Source organism: Lithobates pipiens, unplaced genomic scaffold (assembly GCF_037356315.1).
Source record: "Lithobates pipiens isolate NorthernLeopardFrog02 unplaced genomic scaffold, aLitPip1_a1.2 Scaffold_18, whole genome shotgun sequence".
NCBI classification, from domain to species: Eukaryota; Metazoa; Chordata; class Amphibia; order Anura; family Ranidae; genus Lithobates; species Lithobates pipiens.
Window position 1 is genome coordinate 191334699 of NW_027507758.1, and position 14812 is coordinate 191349510.

At 43.2% G+C, this 14812-nt stretch overlaps 1 protein-coding gene across 1 annotated transcript in view; it reads left to right on the top strand.

Moving 5' to 3' along the window:
- The window catches only part of ARHGEF33 (Rho guanine nucleotide exchange factor 33), a 282191-nt gene that overhangs the window by 152295 nt on the left and 115084 nt on the right, over positions 1 to 14812 (top strand). Inside the window, exon 7 of the mRNA XM_077486478.1 lies at positions 2558 to 2761. Coding sequence (XP_077342604.1) covers positions 2558 to 2761 — 204 coding nt within the window. The remainder of the gene's footprint in view (positions 1 to 2557; positions 2762 to 14812) is intronic.

A 14812-nucleotide genomic window follows, 5' to 3' on the forward strand; every position in this document is an offset into this window, starting at 1 on the left:
TTTTACATTTTTTAATTTGGAAAAAATTAACTGTTTTAAAGACTCATTATGCCTCATAAATTATACGTTGGGTTCTTAGCTTTCCAAAATGGGGTCATTTTGTGGGCGTTTCCATTGTCCTGGTGCTCCAGGGTCCTCAAAATGTAATAGTTGGTTGAGAAATGAGATGTGTAATTTATGATTGTACACTTTAATGTTGGACCTCAGTATGTGGCCAGGCTATGTAAAAGTCTCACACATGTGGTATCACCATACTCAGGAGGAGTAGCAGAATGTATTTCGAGGGGTGTAATTTTTGCTATGTACATGTTGTGTGTTGGAAATATCTTATAAATGGACAACTTGGTGTAAAAAAAATGTATTTTCATATTTTTTCCACATTTTCAAAAAACTTCTGGAAGAAAATGAACCATGTTAGCGCTCCAAAAAGGGGTCATTTGATGGGTGTTTCCATTGTCCTGGTGCTCCAGGGCCTTCAAAAGTGTGATAGGTTGTCATCAAATGAGTTGTGTAATTTCTGCTCCTAGGGCACCTGGAGGTGCTACTTGGATGTTGGGCTGATATGTGGCCAGGCTGTGTAAAAGTCTCATACATGTGGTATCGCTATACTCAGGAGGAGTATCAGAATGTATTTTGGGGTGTCATTGCAAATATGCATGTTCTGTGGGAGAGAAATAACTTAAAAAAACTCACCATGCCTCTTACTAAATACCTTGGAATGTCTACTTTCCAAAAAGGGGTCATTTGGGGGGGTATTTATACTTCCCTGGCTTGTTAGGGTCTCAAGAAATGAGATAGGCCTTCAGTACATCAGGTGTGATCAATTTTCAATGATTTGCACCATAGTAGACTCTATAACTTTCACAGAGACTAAATAATATACACGAATTTGGGTTATTTTTTTTACTAAAGATATGTAGTAGTATACATTTTGGCCCAAATTTATGAAGAAAAATGACTTCTTTGCAAAATTTTACAATAGAAACTAAAAAAATGTGTTTTGTTTTCAAAATGTTCTCTCTTTTTTCGCTTATATTGCAAAAAATAAAAACCCAGCAGTGATTAAATACCACCAAAAGAAAGCTCTATTTGTGAGAAAAAAATGATACAAAATGTGTTTGGGTACAGGGTAGCATGACTGAGTAATTGTCATTCAAAGTGTGAGAGTGCTGAAAGCTGAAAATTATTCTGGGTAGGAAGGGTGTATAAATGCCCTGTATTGAAGTGGTTAATAAATGTAAAGTTATGCACTTGGGGGATAAAAACATGCATGCATCATACACACTAGGCGAGGAGATAACTGCAGCCTTGAGAGGGGAAGGGGAAGAGACCATTGTGCCCATCAACATGGAGACAAAGCACCCCCCCCCCCATATTGAGGGCATGTGGCCTGGTATGGTTCAGGAGGGGGGGCCCTTGCCCTTCCCCCCTTTTACTGACCTACCAGGCTGCATGCTCGGATAAGGGACTGGTATGGATTTTGGGTGGGACCTCACGTCATTTAAAAAAAAAAATTGGCAAGGGGTTCTCCAATACCAGACCTGAATTTTTTTTAAATAGCCAGGTGTCGGCAATTCCAACTGCAAGTCAATTTAAATGTGATTTTAATTAATTTTTTATTTCTTTCGAAATTTTAGTTTTGCTGCAGTATGTTGTATGCATGCTGGAGATGCACTACTTTACAGGTAGACTAAGTGGACCCCCCAACTAAATTTAAAGGATTTTTTCATTTTTACTGTTGCACTTTAAGCATCATTAAAATTACTGCTCCTAAAAAAAAAAGATTGTTTTTAAAAAAATTAGCTTTGATATATGTCACCCAGGGCAATACCAGGACCCCCATACCTCTTTTATGGCCAATTACTTGCATATAAGCCTTCAAAATTGGCACTTTTCATTCTCCCTTTTCGACTCATATAGGCTTCAGTGGGGTTCGCCATTTGGGTCAGAACTTTTCCCCCGTTCGGGAGTTCTGCTGCAAACCGAACAGGGGGATGTATAGCTCACCTCTAATCAGAAGTAAGAAAAGAGAGTCATAGGTGCACCCTTAACTGTAGTCATTATTGGGTGTAGTGGAGCAGTGGAAGGTCCAGATGTGGTACTAACAAGCAACATCTGATCCTTAGTACTGTAGAGCCAAATATATGGTGAGTGCATTGTCGGCTGTTGGGTCAAAGAAGAGTATTATTGTGTTTCATACACACTTCTGCAAAAAAGATTGACACTACAGTGGAAGATACAATACTGCAAATAACAAGTGCTACATTACTTTTGAACATTGATACTATAAACATACAAGCAGAGGAGACAACACTTGGATGACCTCATCAGAGTTTTGCTGCTAATTCATTGTACAAAAACACAGGATGTGTCGGGTCTGGAACCAGGATTTTTCGCATAACTATACTGTAGTGTAGAAGAATATCCAAGAATTGTCTGTGATTTCTGTGCATCGACATGACTAAATTGACTAAATTAAAAAAGGATTTAAAATACATTACATAGGCTATAGGTGTCATGTATCTCTTCATATTGTTCTTATTTGTTCATGTTCTAGCGCAAGAGGCTCATGAAGAAACAGATGAGGGCTTCAAGTCTATATCAGTTGAAGCGCAATCAAGAGTTTATATGCCTTCAGTCATCTGGAGACAACTGAAGGAGGAGAGGGACTGGCAGGAGGAGCCAACAGACAGACTGAGAGATCCAGTGCAGAACAGAAGTGCTCCTGTGGAAAAAGCACTGAACGAGCCTGCTGCCTTTGGTAAAGTAATTATAATCATTTATATAATCAATAAATTCGTATATGTTCTGTTTTGGGAGACATTTGTTATGTACCGTATATACTCGAGTATAGGCCGACCCGAATATAAGCCGAGGCCCCCAATTTACCCCCAAAAAAACTGGCAAACTTATTGACTCGTGTATAAGCCGAGGGTGAGACATGCCTGTCCATCCCTGTGTGTGTGTCTGTCCATCCCTGTGTGTCCGTCCATCCCTGTGTGTCCGTCCATCCCTGTGTGTCCGTCCATCCCTGTGTGTCCGTCCATCCATCCCTGTGTGTGTGTGTGTCCATCCATCCATCCATCCCTGTGTGTGTGTGTCTCCATCCATCCATCCATCCATCCCTGTGTGTGTGTGTCTCCATCCATCCATCCATCCCTGTGTGTGTCTCCATCCATCCGTGTGTGTGTGTGTGTGTGTGTGTGTGTGTGTGTGTGTGTGTGTGTATGTGTGTGTGTGTGTGTATGTGTGTGTGTGTATGTGTGTGTGTGTGTGTGTGTGTGTGTGTGTCCAGCCTACCTTTGTCCCGAGCCTCCTAATAACCAGCAATTTGTTTCATGGAGTTGGGCTTTAAAGGGACTACAGATCCCTATTTGGGATGATCCTACTTTCTTTATGGTGTTATGATGCCCTATAGGGTGAGCCATAGTGCCGGTGAAGAATAATGAATCTTTATGTACACAGGGTTATGGAAGGCATTCGAGGGCACAATAAACACATGTAATCAGGGATTGTTCTGGCCAGAATTATCTGCTGATAAGAGCAAGCAGCCGCATTCTGTAGGCATATGAATTATTAATGTTCCTCTGAAACTCTCTGGCTTGTTCTGAAAAGATCATTTCTTTGTGAGCAAAGGACTGAAAAACACACAGCACACAAGGAAGGGGGGATTTACCTTGCCTCCTTGCCTCCGTCCCGTGCCGTGTCGTGCCTTGCCTTGCCTTGCCCCCGTCCCGTCCCGTCCCGTGCCCTCTTCGTCGGCGGCCATTGTAAAATTCAAAAGCTGCGCCGCCGCCTTCGCCTGTGATAGGCGGAACACTGAATTTCCCAGCAGCCTGTGTTCCGCCTATCACAGACGTCGTATCATCCTCGTCCGTAGTACGAGGATGATACGATGTCCGTGATAGGCGGAACACAGGCTGCTGGGAAATTCAGTGTTCCGCCTATCACAGGCGAAGGCGGAGCCGGAGGCGCGGCTTTTGAATAGAATGGCCGCTGTCTGTCTGCTCGACACGCTGTTCGAGCGGGCAGACAGCGATGACTCGAGTATAAGCCGAGGGGGGCACTTTCAGCCTCAAAAAAGAGGCTGAAAATCTCGGCTTATACTCGAGTATATACGGTATGTATTTTCCACATTTTTGCTGAAGGGGGGCTTATTATCAGAAGATTTCACTTCACCCGACTAATGACATTTTGCCTCTGATTATGATTTTTAGATCACTAAATATCAAATTACAAGAGTTTTTTTTTAAACAATACTAACAGAAAAAAGAAACAAATGTGGGTAATTAAAAAGCCATGTCATGAGTAGTGTCCAGGGCAAGATACTTCAGTTTCTAACTTTAAAATAATTTTTAAAGAAAAGTACAAACCAAAGTCAGCCAACACTTCTGGGATTGTCAATCTCCTGGGTCCCCTCATCTCTTGTTGGTCTCTTCTGCTACCAGACAGCACCAATGTGTCCAGATTTGATATGGAAGCTGGCATAACAAACCACTGAGAAATGTCAGGCACCCAAGGGACTGAAACTCCAGAAGTGTTGGTTTCCCAACTAACTTTGGTGGGACCATAGCTCAGCTAAGGAGTAGCATTCAGCAGCATTGGCAGCAGAGAAGATTACTGGAAGCCTACTGGATTTACATTTGTAAATAGGTTTTGTGAGCAGGTCAAGTAGTGTATAGTATAAAGTAAAGTAAATATAACTGAAGTGGAACCACTGATGCAACGTATATATAATAAATAGTTTCAAAATGTTTACAAATAAATATCTGAAAAGTGTGGCGTGCATTTGTATTCAGATCCCCCTTAGTCAATAATTTGTAGAACCACCTTTTGCTGCAATTAAATCGGCAAGTTTTTTTGGGTGTGTCTTTACCAGCTTTGCACATCTAAAGAGCGACATTTTTGCCCATCCTTTGCAAAATACAGTAGCTCCAGCTGTCAGATTGGATGAAAAGCGTCTGTGAACAGCAATTTTCAAGTCTTGCCACAGATTCTTAATGGACTTTAACTGGGCCATTTTAACACATGAATATGCTTTTATCTAAACTATTCCATTGTAGCTCTGGCTGTATGTTTAGGGTCATTGTCCTGCTGGAAGATCAACCTATGCCCTCTGAAGTCTTTTGCAGACTCTAATGCCGTGTACACACGGTCGTACTTTCCGACGGCAAATGTGCGATCGGAGCTTGTTGTCAGAAATTACAACCGTATGTAGGCTCCATCAGACAGTTTCCATCGGAATTTCCATCGCAATTTGAGATCTGGTTCTCAAATTTTCCGACAACAAAATCCGTTCACGTAAATTCTGATCGTGTGTACACAATTCCGACGCACAAAGTGCCGCCCATGCTCAGTATAAATTACGAGACGAAAGCACTCGGTCTGGTAAAACTAGCGTTCGTAATGGAGATAGCACATTTGTCATGCTGTAAATTTTGAAATCTTTTAATGCAGCGCATTATCTTCTTCTTTATAATGCTAGAAGAATGAAGTTGTTTTGCTGCTCATATTCACACAGAGTTCTCACAAACTGATTTCTTTATAATTTCTTGTGATCTCATGAATAATATATAAAAAAAAAATTGTCAGATCTCCATAATACTTTTTTTTTTTTTAATTAGTTTTTTTTATCAAGATCTGCTTTTTTTTTTCTAGTGCTCTCCATAATATTATTTCTCGTTTGTGTGTCAAGTTACCACAACACCATTATTATCTTGTATTTTTTCACCTCAAGGAGGTTGGTTGGTGTCCCTTGTTAATTTGACATTGTATTTTTGAAATGTACCTGCCTACTCACAAAGAAACTGTCCTTTTTGAAGTAAAACACATAGGCAAGTATTTGTGAAAAAAAAAATACCCATTTATTATGGGTCCTAACAAAATAAAGAGGAAGGCAATGCTGGAGAAACTGGTGAAATTTGAGAAGCCTTTGTACCCCAGGGCACACATCAATTATTTTACAGTCAAACTAGCCTCTGAGATCAGACAAGATTGGGCGTTTTCAGGGTGATGTGCCCGTAGTCTCTCGACACTCTTCCTACCAGACCCGTGAGAACAGCAGAAGTCTTCCCCCCACTTCGAGCAAACGGGGGCACCCCCTCATAAGGAGGCTCCAGTTTCCCTCTTGAACTTGACGGCGGAGGCCGTCATGACTGCCTGGGGGCAGATGCTCCTGACACTGGAGAAGGATCTTGTTTAAATGAAATACGATTACTCCTCTTCCTAACTAGCAAAAGGGTACTTTTTTCCACTAGAACTTTTTTGGATGTATTTATCCAAATCATCCCCAAATAGCTGTTCACCGAAAAGGAAAACTAGCCAGGATCTTTGCATGATGCTTCGGCTGACCAAGCACAAGATTCTATGCCTATGCACCAGCCCAAGCGTAAGGCGTGAGGCTTGAAGAATAGAATCTCATGGCGTCTATTGCTAAACATAATGCCACTGGTAACTCTAGCTAAATTCTGGCCTGCTGATCAGTAATAACCTTGAGCACCTGTTTAAACTGATCTCTCAATGATTGACATACAGCAGTCATCAGAGATTTTTTTTTTTTATAATAGGAATTCCAGCTTCTTATCCCTTGGATCCCTAAGCATATGAGCATTATCTACCGGATAAGTCAAACTTTCATTCACAGTTAGGGATGAGCCGAACACCCCCCTGTTCGGTTTGCACCAGAACCTGCGAACAGACCTAAACTTCGTGTGAACTTTAGAACCCTATTAATGTCTATGGGACTCGAATGTTCACAATCTAAAGTGCTCATTTTAAAGGGTAATATGAAAGTTACTGTCCTAAAAAGTGTCTGGGGACCTGGGTCCTGCCCCAGGGGACATGGATCAATGCAAAAAAAAGTTTTAAAAACGGCCGTTTTTTCAGGAGCAGTGATTTTAATAATGATTAAAGTGAAACAATAAAAGTGTAATATTCCTTTAAATTTCGTAGCTGGGGGGTATCTATAGTATGCCTGTGAAGGGGCGCATGTTTCTGGTGCTTAGAACTGTCCCTGCACAAAGTGTCATTTGTGCAGGAAAAAAAGTCTTTTAAAATCACTTGCGGCTAAATTGTTGGCTCCCCATAATACAGAGAACATTCAATGAGTGTTCTCTGTATTAGCCGACAATTCATTCATTCATTGATAAAAAAAAAAAAAAAGCGTGGGGGTTCCCCTAAATTCAATTACCAGGCCCTTCAGGTCTGACATGGATATTAAGGGGAACCCCGTGTCAAATTTAAAAAAAAATTGACGTGGGGGTCCCCCTAAATATCCATACCAGACCCTTCAGGTCTGATATGGATATTAAGGGGAACCCCGCATCAAATAAAAAAAAAATTGACGTGGGGGTCGCCCTAAAAATCCATACCAGACCCTTTATCCGAGCATGCAACCTGGCAGGCCGCAGGAAAAGAGGGGGGGACGAGAGAGCGGCCCCCCCTCCCTCCTTAACCGTACCAGGCCACATACCCTCAACATTGGGAGGATGCTTTGGGGGTCTGTGAACCCTTTAAAGCACCTTGTCCCCATGTTGATGAGGACAAGGGCCTCATCCTCACAACCCTGGCCGGTGGTTGTGAGGGTCTGCGGGCGGGGGGCTTATCAGAATCTGGAAGCCCCCTTTAACAAGGGGACCCCCAAATCCCACCCCCCCCCTGTTTGAAATGGTAAGGGGGTACAAAAGTACCCCTACCATTTCACAAAGAAAGTGTAAAAATGGTTAAATAAGACAAACACACTTTTGAAAAATTCCTTTATTAAAAATAAAAAAAATTAAAAAAAGATTCCAGCGGTGCTAATCCACTCTTGCTATCCAGCGACGGATCTCCGGGGTCCAGCGATGGATGATCATATCCAGCGACGGGGATCTCTCAGTCCAGCGCTGCCCATACATCCATCTTCTGTCTCCACTCCGGAGACACTGCGGAGATCCCAGCGCTGACGTTTCTTATATTAGGAGGGCGGGGCCACCCGTCTCCTGACCCCGCCCCTCTGACGCTGGAGAGGGAAGCCAGGGGTTCCCCAGTGACGTGTGGGTGACCCCGCCCCCTCTGATGTATCGCAGGTTTCCGTTACATCAGAGGGGGCAGGGTCACCCATACGTCACTGGGGAACCCCTGGCTCCCTTCACCAGTGTCAGAGGGGGCGGGGTCAGGTGACGGGTGGCCCCGCCCTCCTAATATAAGAAATGTCAGCGCTGGGATCTCCGCAGTGTCTCCGCACTGGAGACAGAAGACGGATGTATGGACAGCGCTGGACTGAGAGATCCCCCGTCGCTGGATATGATCATCCATCGCTGGACCCCGGAGATTCGTCGCTGGATAGCAAGAGTGGATTAGCACCGCTGGAATCTTTTTTTTATTTATTTTATTTTTTTTATTTTTAATAAAGGAATTTTTCAAAAGTGTGTTTGTCTTATTTAACCATTTTTACACTTTCTTTGTGAAATGGTAGGGGTACTTTTGTACCCCCTTACCATTTCAAACAGGGGGGGGCGGGATCTGGGGGTCCCCTTGTTAAAGGGGGCTTCCAGATTCTGATAAGCCCCCGCCCGCAGACCCTCACAACCACCAGCCAGGGTTGTGAGGATGAGGCCCTTGTCCTCATCAACATGGGGACAAGGAGCTTTGAGGGGTCACAGACTAGGTCTGACGGAATCAGTCCGTCAGACAATCCGATCGTGTGTGGGCTAATCCAATAATTTTTCATTTAATAAATGCAACGGACCTAGAAATAAATCATGTTTCAAACCTGTCCTATGGACTCAATTGCTATCGGGGAAACCGTTTGTCTGTATGCTGGTCCGACGGACCAAATACGACACAAGGGAAGCTATTGGCTACTGGACCTAGTCTGCCTGGAAAGTCCAGTCGTGTGTACGCAGCATATGAGTTGCTTTAGGAAAATGTTAAGTCTGGAGCAAAGCAATGCAGAGATTCTTGGGGACAAAGCAGTAGTCATGAGGTTTTTCAGGATGGATCTGAGAGGGCAGAATTCTCTCACCCAAAGCTGAAGTGAGACTAGTGCAAATAGTGGCTAAAATGTAATCCAAGGGTATCACAGGAGTAGGAACAGACTCCATCTTGGACGAGGAGGAAAACTGTTGTGACAATGCATCTGCCTTATATTCTTTGTACCGGGTAAGAATTAGACTAAGTAATTGAAGCTTGACAGAAAAAGAGCCCCCCGTGCCCTTCTGGGAGATGAGCGTTAAATGTGAGATTCTTATGGTCAGTGAAAATGAGGACTGGCACAGTAGTACCCTTGAGCAGATGCCACCATTCTTTAACAGCTAAAATGATGGCTAATAATTATTTGTCCCCAATTTCGTAATTGCATTCTGCTGGAGAGTTTTTTTTTAGAAAAGTACCCACGGATGCATAGAGCTCTCAGAGGTAGAATGTTGAGACAGGAGAGCACCTACTCCAGTCTCAGATGCATCCACTTCAAGAATGACGAGAAATGTAGGATCAGGATGTGCCAGCACAGGAGCTGTAGCAAAAGCAGCCTTGAGGGATTGAAAGGCTTTAATGGAATCCAGGGACCAATTCTGTGGGTTGCTGTCCTTCCTGGTCACATCAGTCAGGGGTTTGAACAGAAAAGGGAAATTACAAATACATTTCCGATAATAATTGGCAAAGCCAAGAAAACGTTGTAGAGGATGTAGACTTATGGGTCAAGGCCACTGTAAGATTGCACATAGTTTCTCTGGGTCCATCGAAAACCCAACAGTAGAAAGATATAACCCAAAAATGGAACCTGTTCACAATGGAACTCACATTTTTCCAACTTGCAATACAGGTTGTTCTCTCTGAACCTCCTTAGCGGTAATCCAGAGTGTGGCTCGGGATGAATTTTCAGTACCAAAAGCGGTAACCCAGAGCTCGGGATCGCATAGCTTACCTTGTCCCCAGGATCCTGCGATGTCTCCCCGCTGTGTGTGCGAGCTGTCCAGATCTATCATTGTGCTGAGCTCCGTTCCCTGCGAGCTTTGCGACGCATGGGGACGGAGCACGACACAAAATTCAAAAAGTAAAAAACACATTACACATACATTTCACATTCCTTTTGTCCCTAGTGGTTTGTCCAGTGCCCTACATGCAGTTTTATATTATAAATACTGTTCTTTCTGCCTGGAAACTGGAGATTGTCCATAGCAACCAAAAAGTGTCCCTTTATATCAAAAGCGGTTTTAGACCAGCTAGAAAACAGCGATAATAAATTAGAATCACTTGCAGAATTGAGCTATAGTAATTTGTGGTGAAATCCATCATCAAACACTGAAAGTAATGACAGTGACAATTCTACAACTGAGCAAATTTCTGTGTTTTTGATTTGATTACATTATTGAATAATTTGTATTATTATTATATTATTATTTCTTATAATTATTTATAGTTATTTATTATATTATAATTTATGATTTTGTGTTTCAAACTTTATCATACCCAGGATGTCTACTAGACTCTTGTTTGGACAAATTTAAGTGCGTTATTCCTAAACATTACAGGTCTACAATATAGAACTTCAAATTTCCATGCAAAACATTGTACCTCTTTGAGCTTTAAAAATCTGAAATAATCATACTGCCAGGGAGGTTAACTCTGTAGCACACGGAAGACGTCTGTGTGGTGGTTCTCTGGGGATTTAGAATATATGAGAATATCATCGAGGTAAACCACATTGCTGCAGCATATCTCGAAGGGCATTGTTAATAAATACCTGGAAAACTGTAGGAGCATTGTAGAGACCAAAGTGCGTTACATGGTATTTGTAGTGTCTGGTCCTACTATTAAATGCAGTTTTCCATTCGTTCCGCCCTCACCATTTCCAACAAAAATATAAAAATGTGGAAATGTTTTGAAGACCCCTCGTGTATACTCTGAAGTAGGTTTCAGCAGATTCTATGTCCAAGATTACAGTGAATCTGTAGAGCAGTTTTGTAAGGTAAAAATAGTTTTGGGTGTTGTTATTTAGGGGAGTAACAGGACAAGGTTTTTACCTTACTTTAAAGTTCTTTAGCCTCCACTGTGGGAAATTTCTGTACTATTGAAAAATCCTCAGCACTTTACCTCAAAATCATGGTACTCCTTTGCCCCACTCCCAGCAGGCCTGCCAGCAGGCAAACCCCTGCGCCAATACATTCTCATTGAAGATGTTTTTTTCTACAGTGCTCTCCACACAGATTGCAAAAGTCTTGGCTCCTCTGTCATCTAGGGCTCAGAAGAATGTGCCACATAAACAATCTGCTCCCCTCTGGCTGGAAAATAAATTTGGCATTTATTGAGGATGATTTACTAAAATCAATAGCTAGGGATGAGCCCGATGTTCGAGTCGAATGTACGTTGGACTCGAACATCGGGTGTTCGCCGAATAGCGAACAATTTGGGGTGTTCACAGCAAATTTGAAAGCCGCGGAACACCAAGTCTATGGGAGAAATCAAAAGTGCTAATTTTTAAGACTTATATGTCATAAAAAGTATTTGGGGACCTGAGTTCTGCCCCAGGGGACATGTATCAATGCAAAAACAAGTTTTAAAAATGCCAGTTTTTTCGGGAGCAGTGATTTTAATAATACTTAAAGTGAAACAAATAAAAATTCCATTGCTGGGCGGTATCTATAGTATGCCTGTAAATTTTTCACATGTTTCCCATGTTTAGAACAGTCCGAGAGCAAAATGACATTTCTAAAGGAAAGAAAGTAATTTAAAAGTACCCGTGCCTACAATGAATTGTTGGTCCCGGCAATACACATAAAAGTCATTGAAAAACACGGCATGTGATTCCCCCACAGTCCATTACCAGACCCTTTGGGTCTGGTATGAATATTAAGGGGAACCCCCAAACCAAAATGAAAAAAGGGGAACCCCCGAACCAAAATGAAAAAAAAACAATTGTGTGGTCTGGTATTCAGGTTTGGTATGGATTTTAAGGGGAACCGTGCCAAAATTAAAAAAAAATCCATACCAGACCCTTATCCGAGCACGCAACCTGGCAGGTTGCAGGAAAAAGAGGGAGGGCAAGAGACCGGCCCCCCTCCTGAGCCGTACCAGGCCACATTCCCTCAACACGGGGAGAGTGCTTTGGGGTAGCCCCCCAAAGCACCGTGTCCCCATGTTGATGGGGACAAGAGCCTCATCCCCACAACCCTTGCCCGTTGGTTGTGGGGGTCCCCGGGGGGCAGGGGCTTATCGGAATCTGAAAGCCCACTGTAACAAGGGGACTCCCAGATCCCAGCCTCCTCCCCTGTGTGAAATGGTAACGGGGTACAAATGTACCCCTATCATTTCACAAAAAAAGTGTGAAAATGGTAAAAATTACATGACACGGCTTGGGACAAGCCCTTTATTAAAAAATAAAAATGTCCCACAAAGTCTTCTTCGTCTTCTCTTGCTCCGTCGACGGACTGAAAAAGAAAAAAGAAACACGACCGACCCGCCTCCATGGGAGGCACCCGCCGTATCACTCGTCTTTGCTTTGACAGTTCTTTCATAACTGAGGTCGGGGCCACACCGTGACATTCTCAGGTGACCCCGCCCTCCTCTGACACATGGGGACTTCCCAATGGCTTTCTCTCTGACTATGGGAAAGCCATAGGGAAGTTCCCATGCATCAGAAGGGGACAGGGTCACCCGGGAACATCACAGTGTGGCCACGCCTTCAGTTATAAAAGAACTGTCAAAGCGAAGACCCGTCATAGAGCAGGTGCCTCCCATGGAGGCGGGTCGGTCACGTTATTTTTTTTTTGTCCGGTCCGTCGGCGGAGCAAGAGAAGAAGAAAAAGACTTTGTGGGACATTTTTATTTTTTTATTTTTTATTAAAGACCGTGTAATTTTTACCATTTTCACACTTTTTTTGTGAAACGGTAGGGGTACATTTGTACCCCGTTACCATTTCACACCTGGGGGAAGCCAGGATCTGAGAGTCCCCTTGATACAGGGGGCTTCCAGATTCCAATAAGCCCCCCGCCCGCGACCCCCACAACTGCCAGGCAAGGGTGGTGGGGATGTGGTCCTTGTCCCCCATCAACATGGGAACACGGTGCTTTGGGGGGCTACCCCAAAGCACCCTCCCCATGTTGAGGGTATGTGGCCTGGTACAGTTCAGGAGGGGGGGCATTCACTCTTCCCTCCTCTTTTCCTGTGGTCTGCCAGGTTGCGTGCTCGGATAAGGGTCTGGTATGGATTTTTACTTTCTTTTTTTAAAATCCACACCAGACCTGAAGGGTTTGGTATGGATTTTGAGGGGGACCTCAACGCCATTTTTTTTACATTTTGGCGTAGGGTTCCCCTTATCTAGACCTGAAGGGCCTGGTATGGAATTTGGGGGGACCCCTACGCAATTTTTTTTTTCATTTTGGTTCAAGCTTCCCCTTAATATTCATACCAGACCAAAAGGGTCTGGTAATGGACTGTGGGGGAATCCCTTGCCATTTTTTTTCAATTACTTTTATGTGTATTGCCGGGACCGACAATTCATTATAGCCACGAGTACTTTTAAATTACTTTATTTCCTTTAGAAATGTAATATTGCTCTCGGACTGTTATAAACACGGGAAACATTCGCCACTTTAGAGGCATACTGTAGACACCCCCTAGGTATGAAATTTTTTGCCTGTTCGCATGTTCTGCTGTGAACCGAATGGGGGGAGGGGGTGTTCGGCTCATCCCCTAACAATAACAATGTTCACACAATAAATTGTCAAGATTAACTTCAATAATAGTCATTTGCAGATAAAGTAGGTAAACAGAGATTATCTGTCTACGTTTAATAATTTTAACGTGCGAACAATCTCAACTGTCTTGGTAAATCAGCCTCATAGTTTTTGTTCTAGCTTTCAGCTATGTGCTCAAGACTTTAAAAGAGATTAGTCTCTTAATCAGTTCCCGACCGGCGAGCGACGATGTACGTCGGCAGAATGGCACGGGCAGACAAACTGGCGTACAGGTACGTCCAGTTGAAATTGCTGCCCTGCCATCGCGTGCGCGCCGCCGGCGTGAGTCCAGTTGCGGGTCACGCGGACTCGATCGCTGCGGGGATACCCGCGATCGTCTCACGGGGAGGCTGAACGGGGAGATGCCGATGTAAACATAATCTCCCCGTTCTGCCTAGCAACAAGTGACACTAATCTCTGCTCCCTGTGATTGGAGCAGAGATCAGTGTTCACTAACACACAGCCCAGCCCCCCCACAGTTAGTAACACACCCCTAGGACACACTTAACCCCTACACTGCCACCCCCTGGTTAACGCCTTCACTGCCGGTGTCATTTACACAGGAATCGGTGCATTTGTATAGCACTGATTGCTGTATAAATGACAATGGTCCCAAAAATGTGTCAAAAATGTCCAATGTGTCCGCCATAATGTTGCAGTCACAATAATAATCGCTGATCGCCGCCATTACTAGTAATAAAAATTATTAATAAAAATGACATAAAACTATTTTGCGCAAACCAATTAATAATCGCTTATTGCGATTATTTTTGCCAAAAATATGTAGAAGAATATGTATCAGCCTAAACTGAGGGGAAAAAAAGTTTTTTTTATATATTTTTGGGGGATATTTATTATAGCAAAAACTAAAAAATAATGTGTTTTTTTCAAAATTGACGCTTTTTTTTGTTTATAGCGCAAAAAATAAAAACTGCAGGGGTGATCAAATACCACCAAAAGAAAGCTCTATTTGTGGGAAAAAAGAACGTCAATTTTGTTTGGGAGCCACGTCGCACGACTGTGCAATTGGCAGTTAAAGCGACGCAGTGCCGCAAAAAGTGGTCTGGTCTTAGGCCAGCCAAATGGTCCGGTCTGA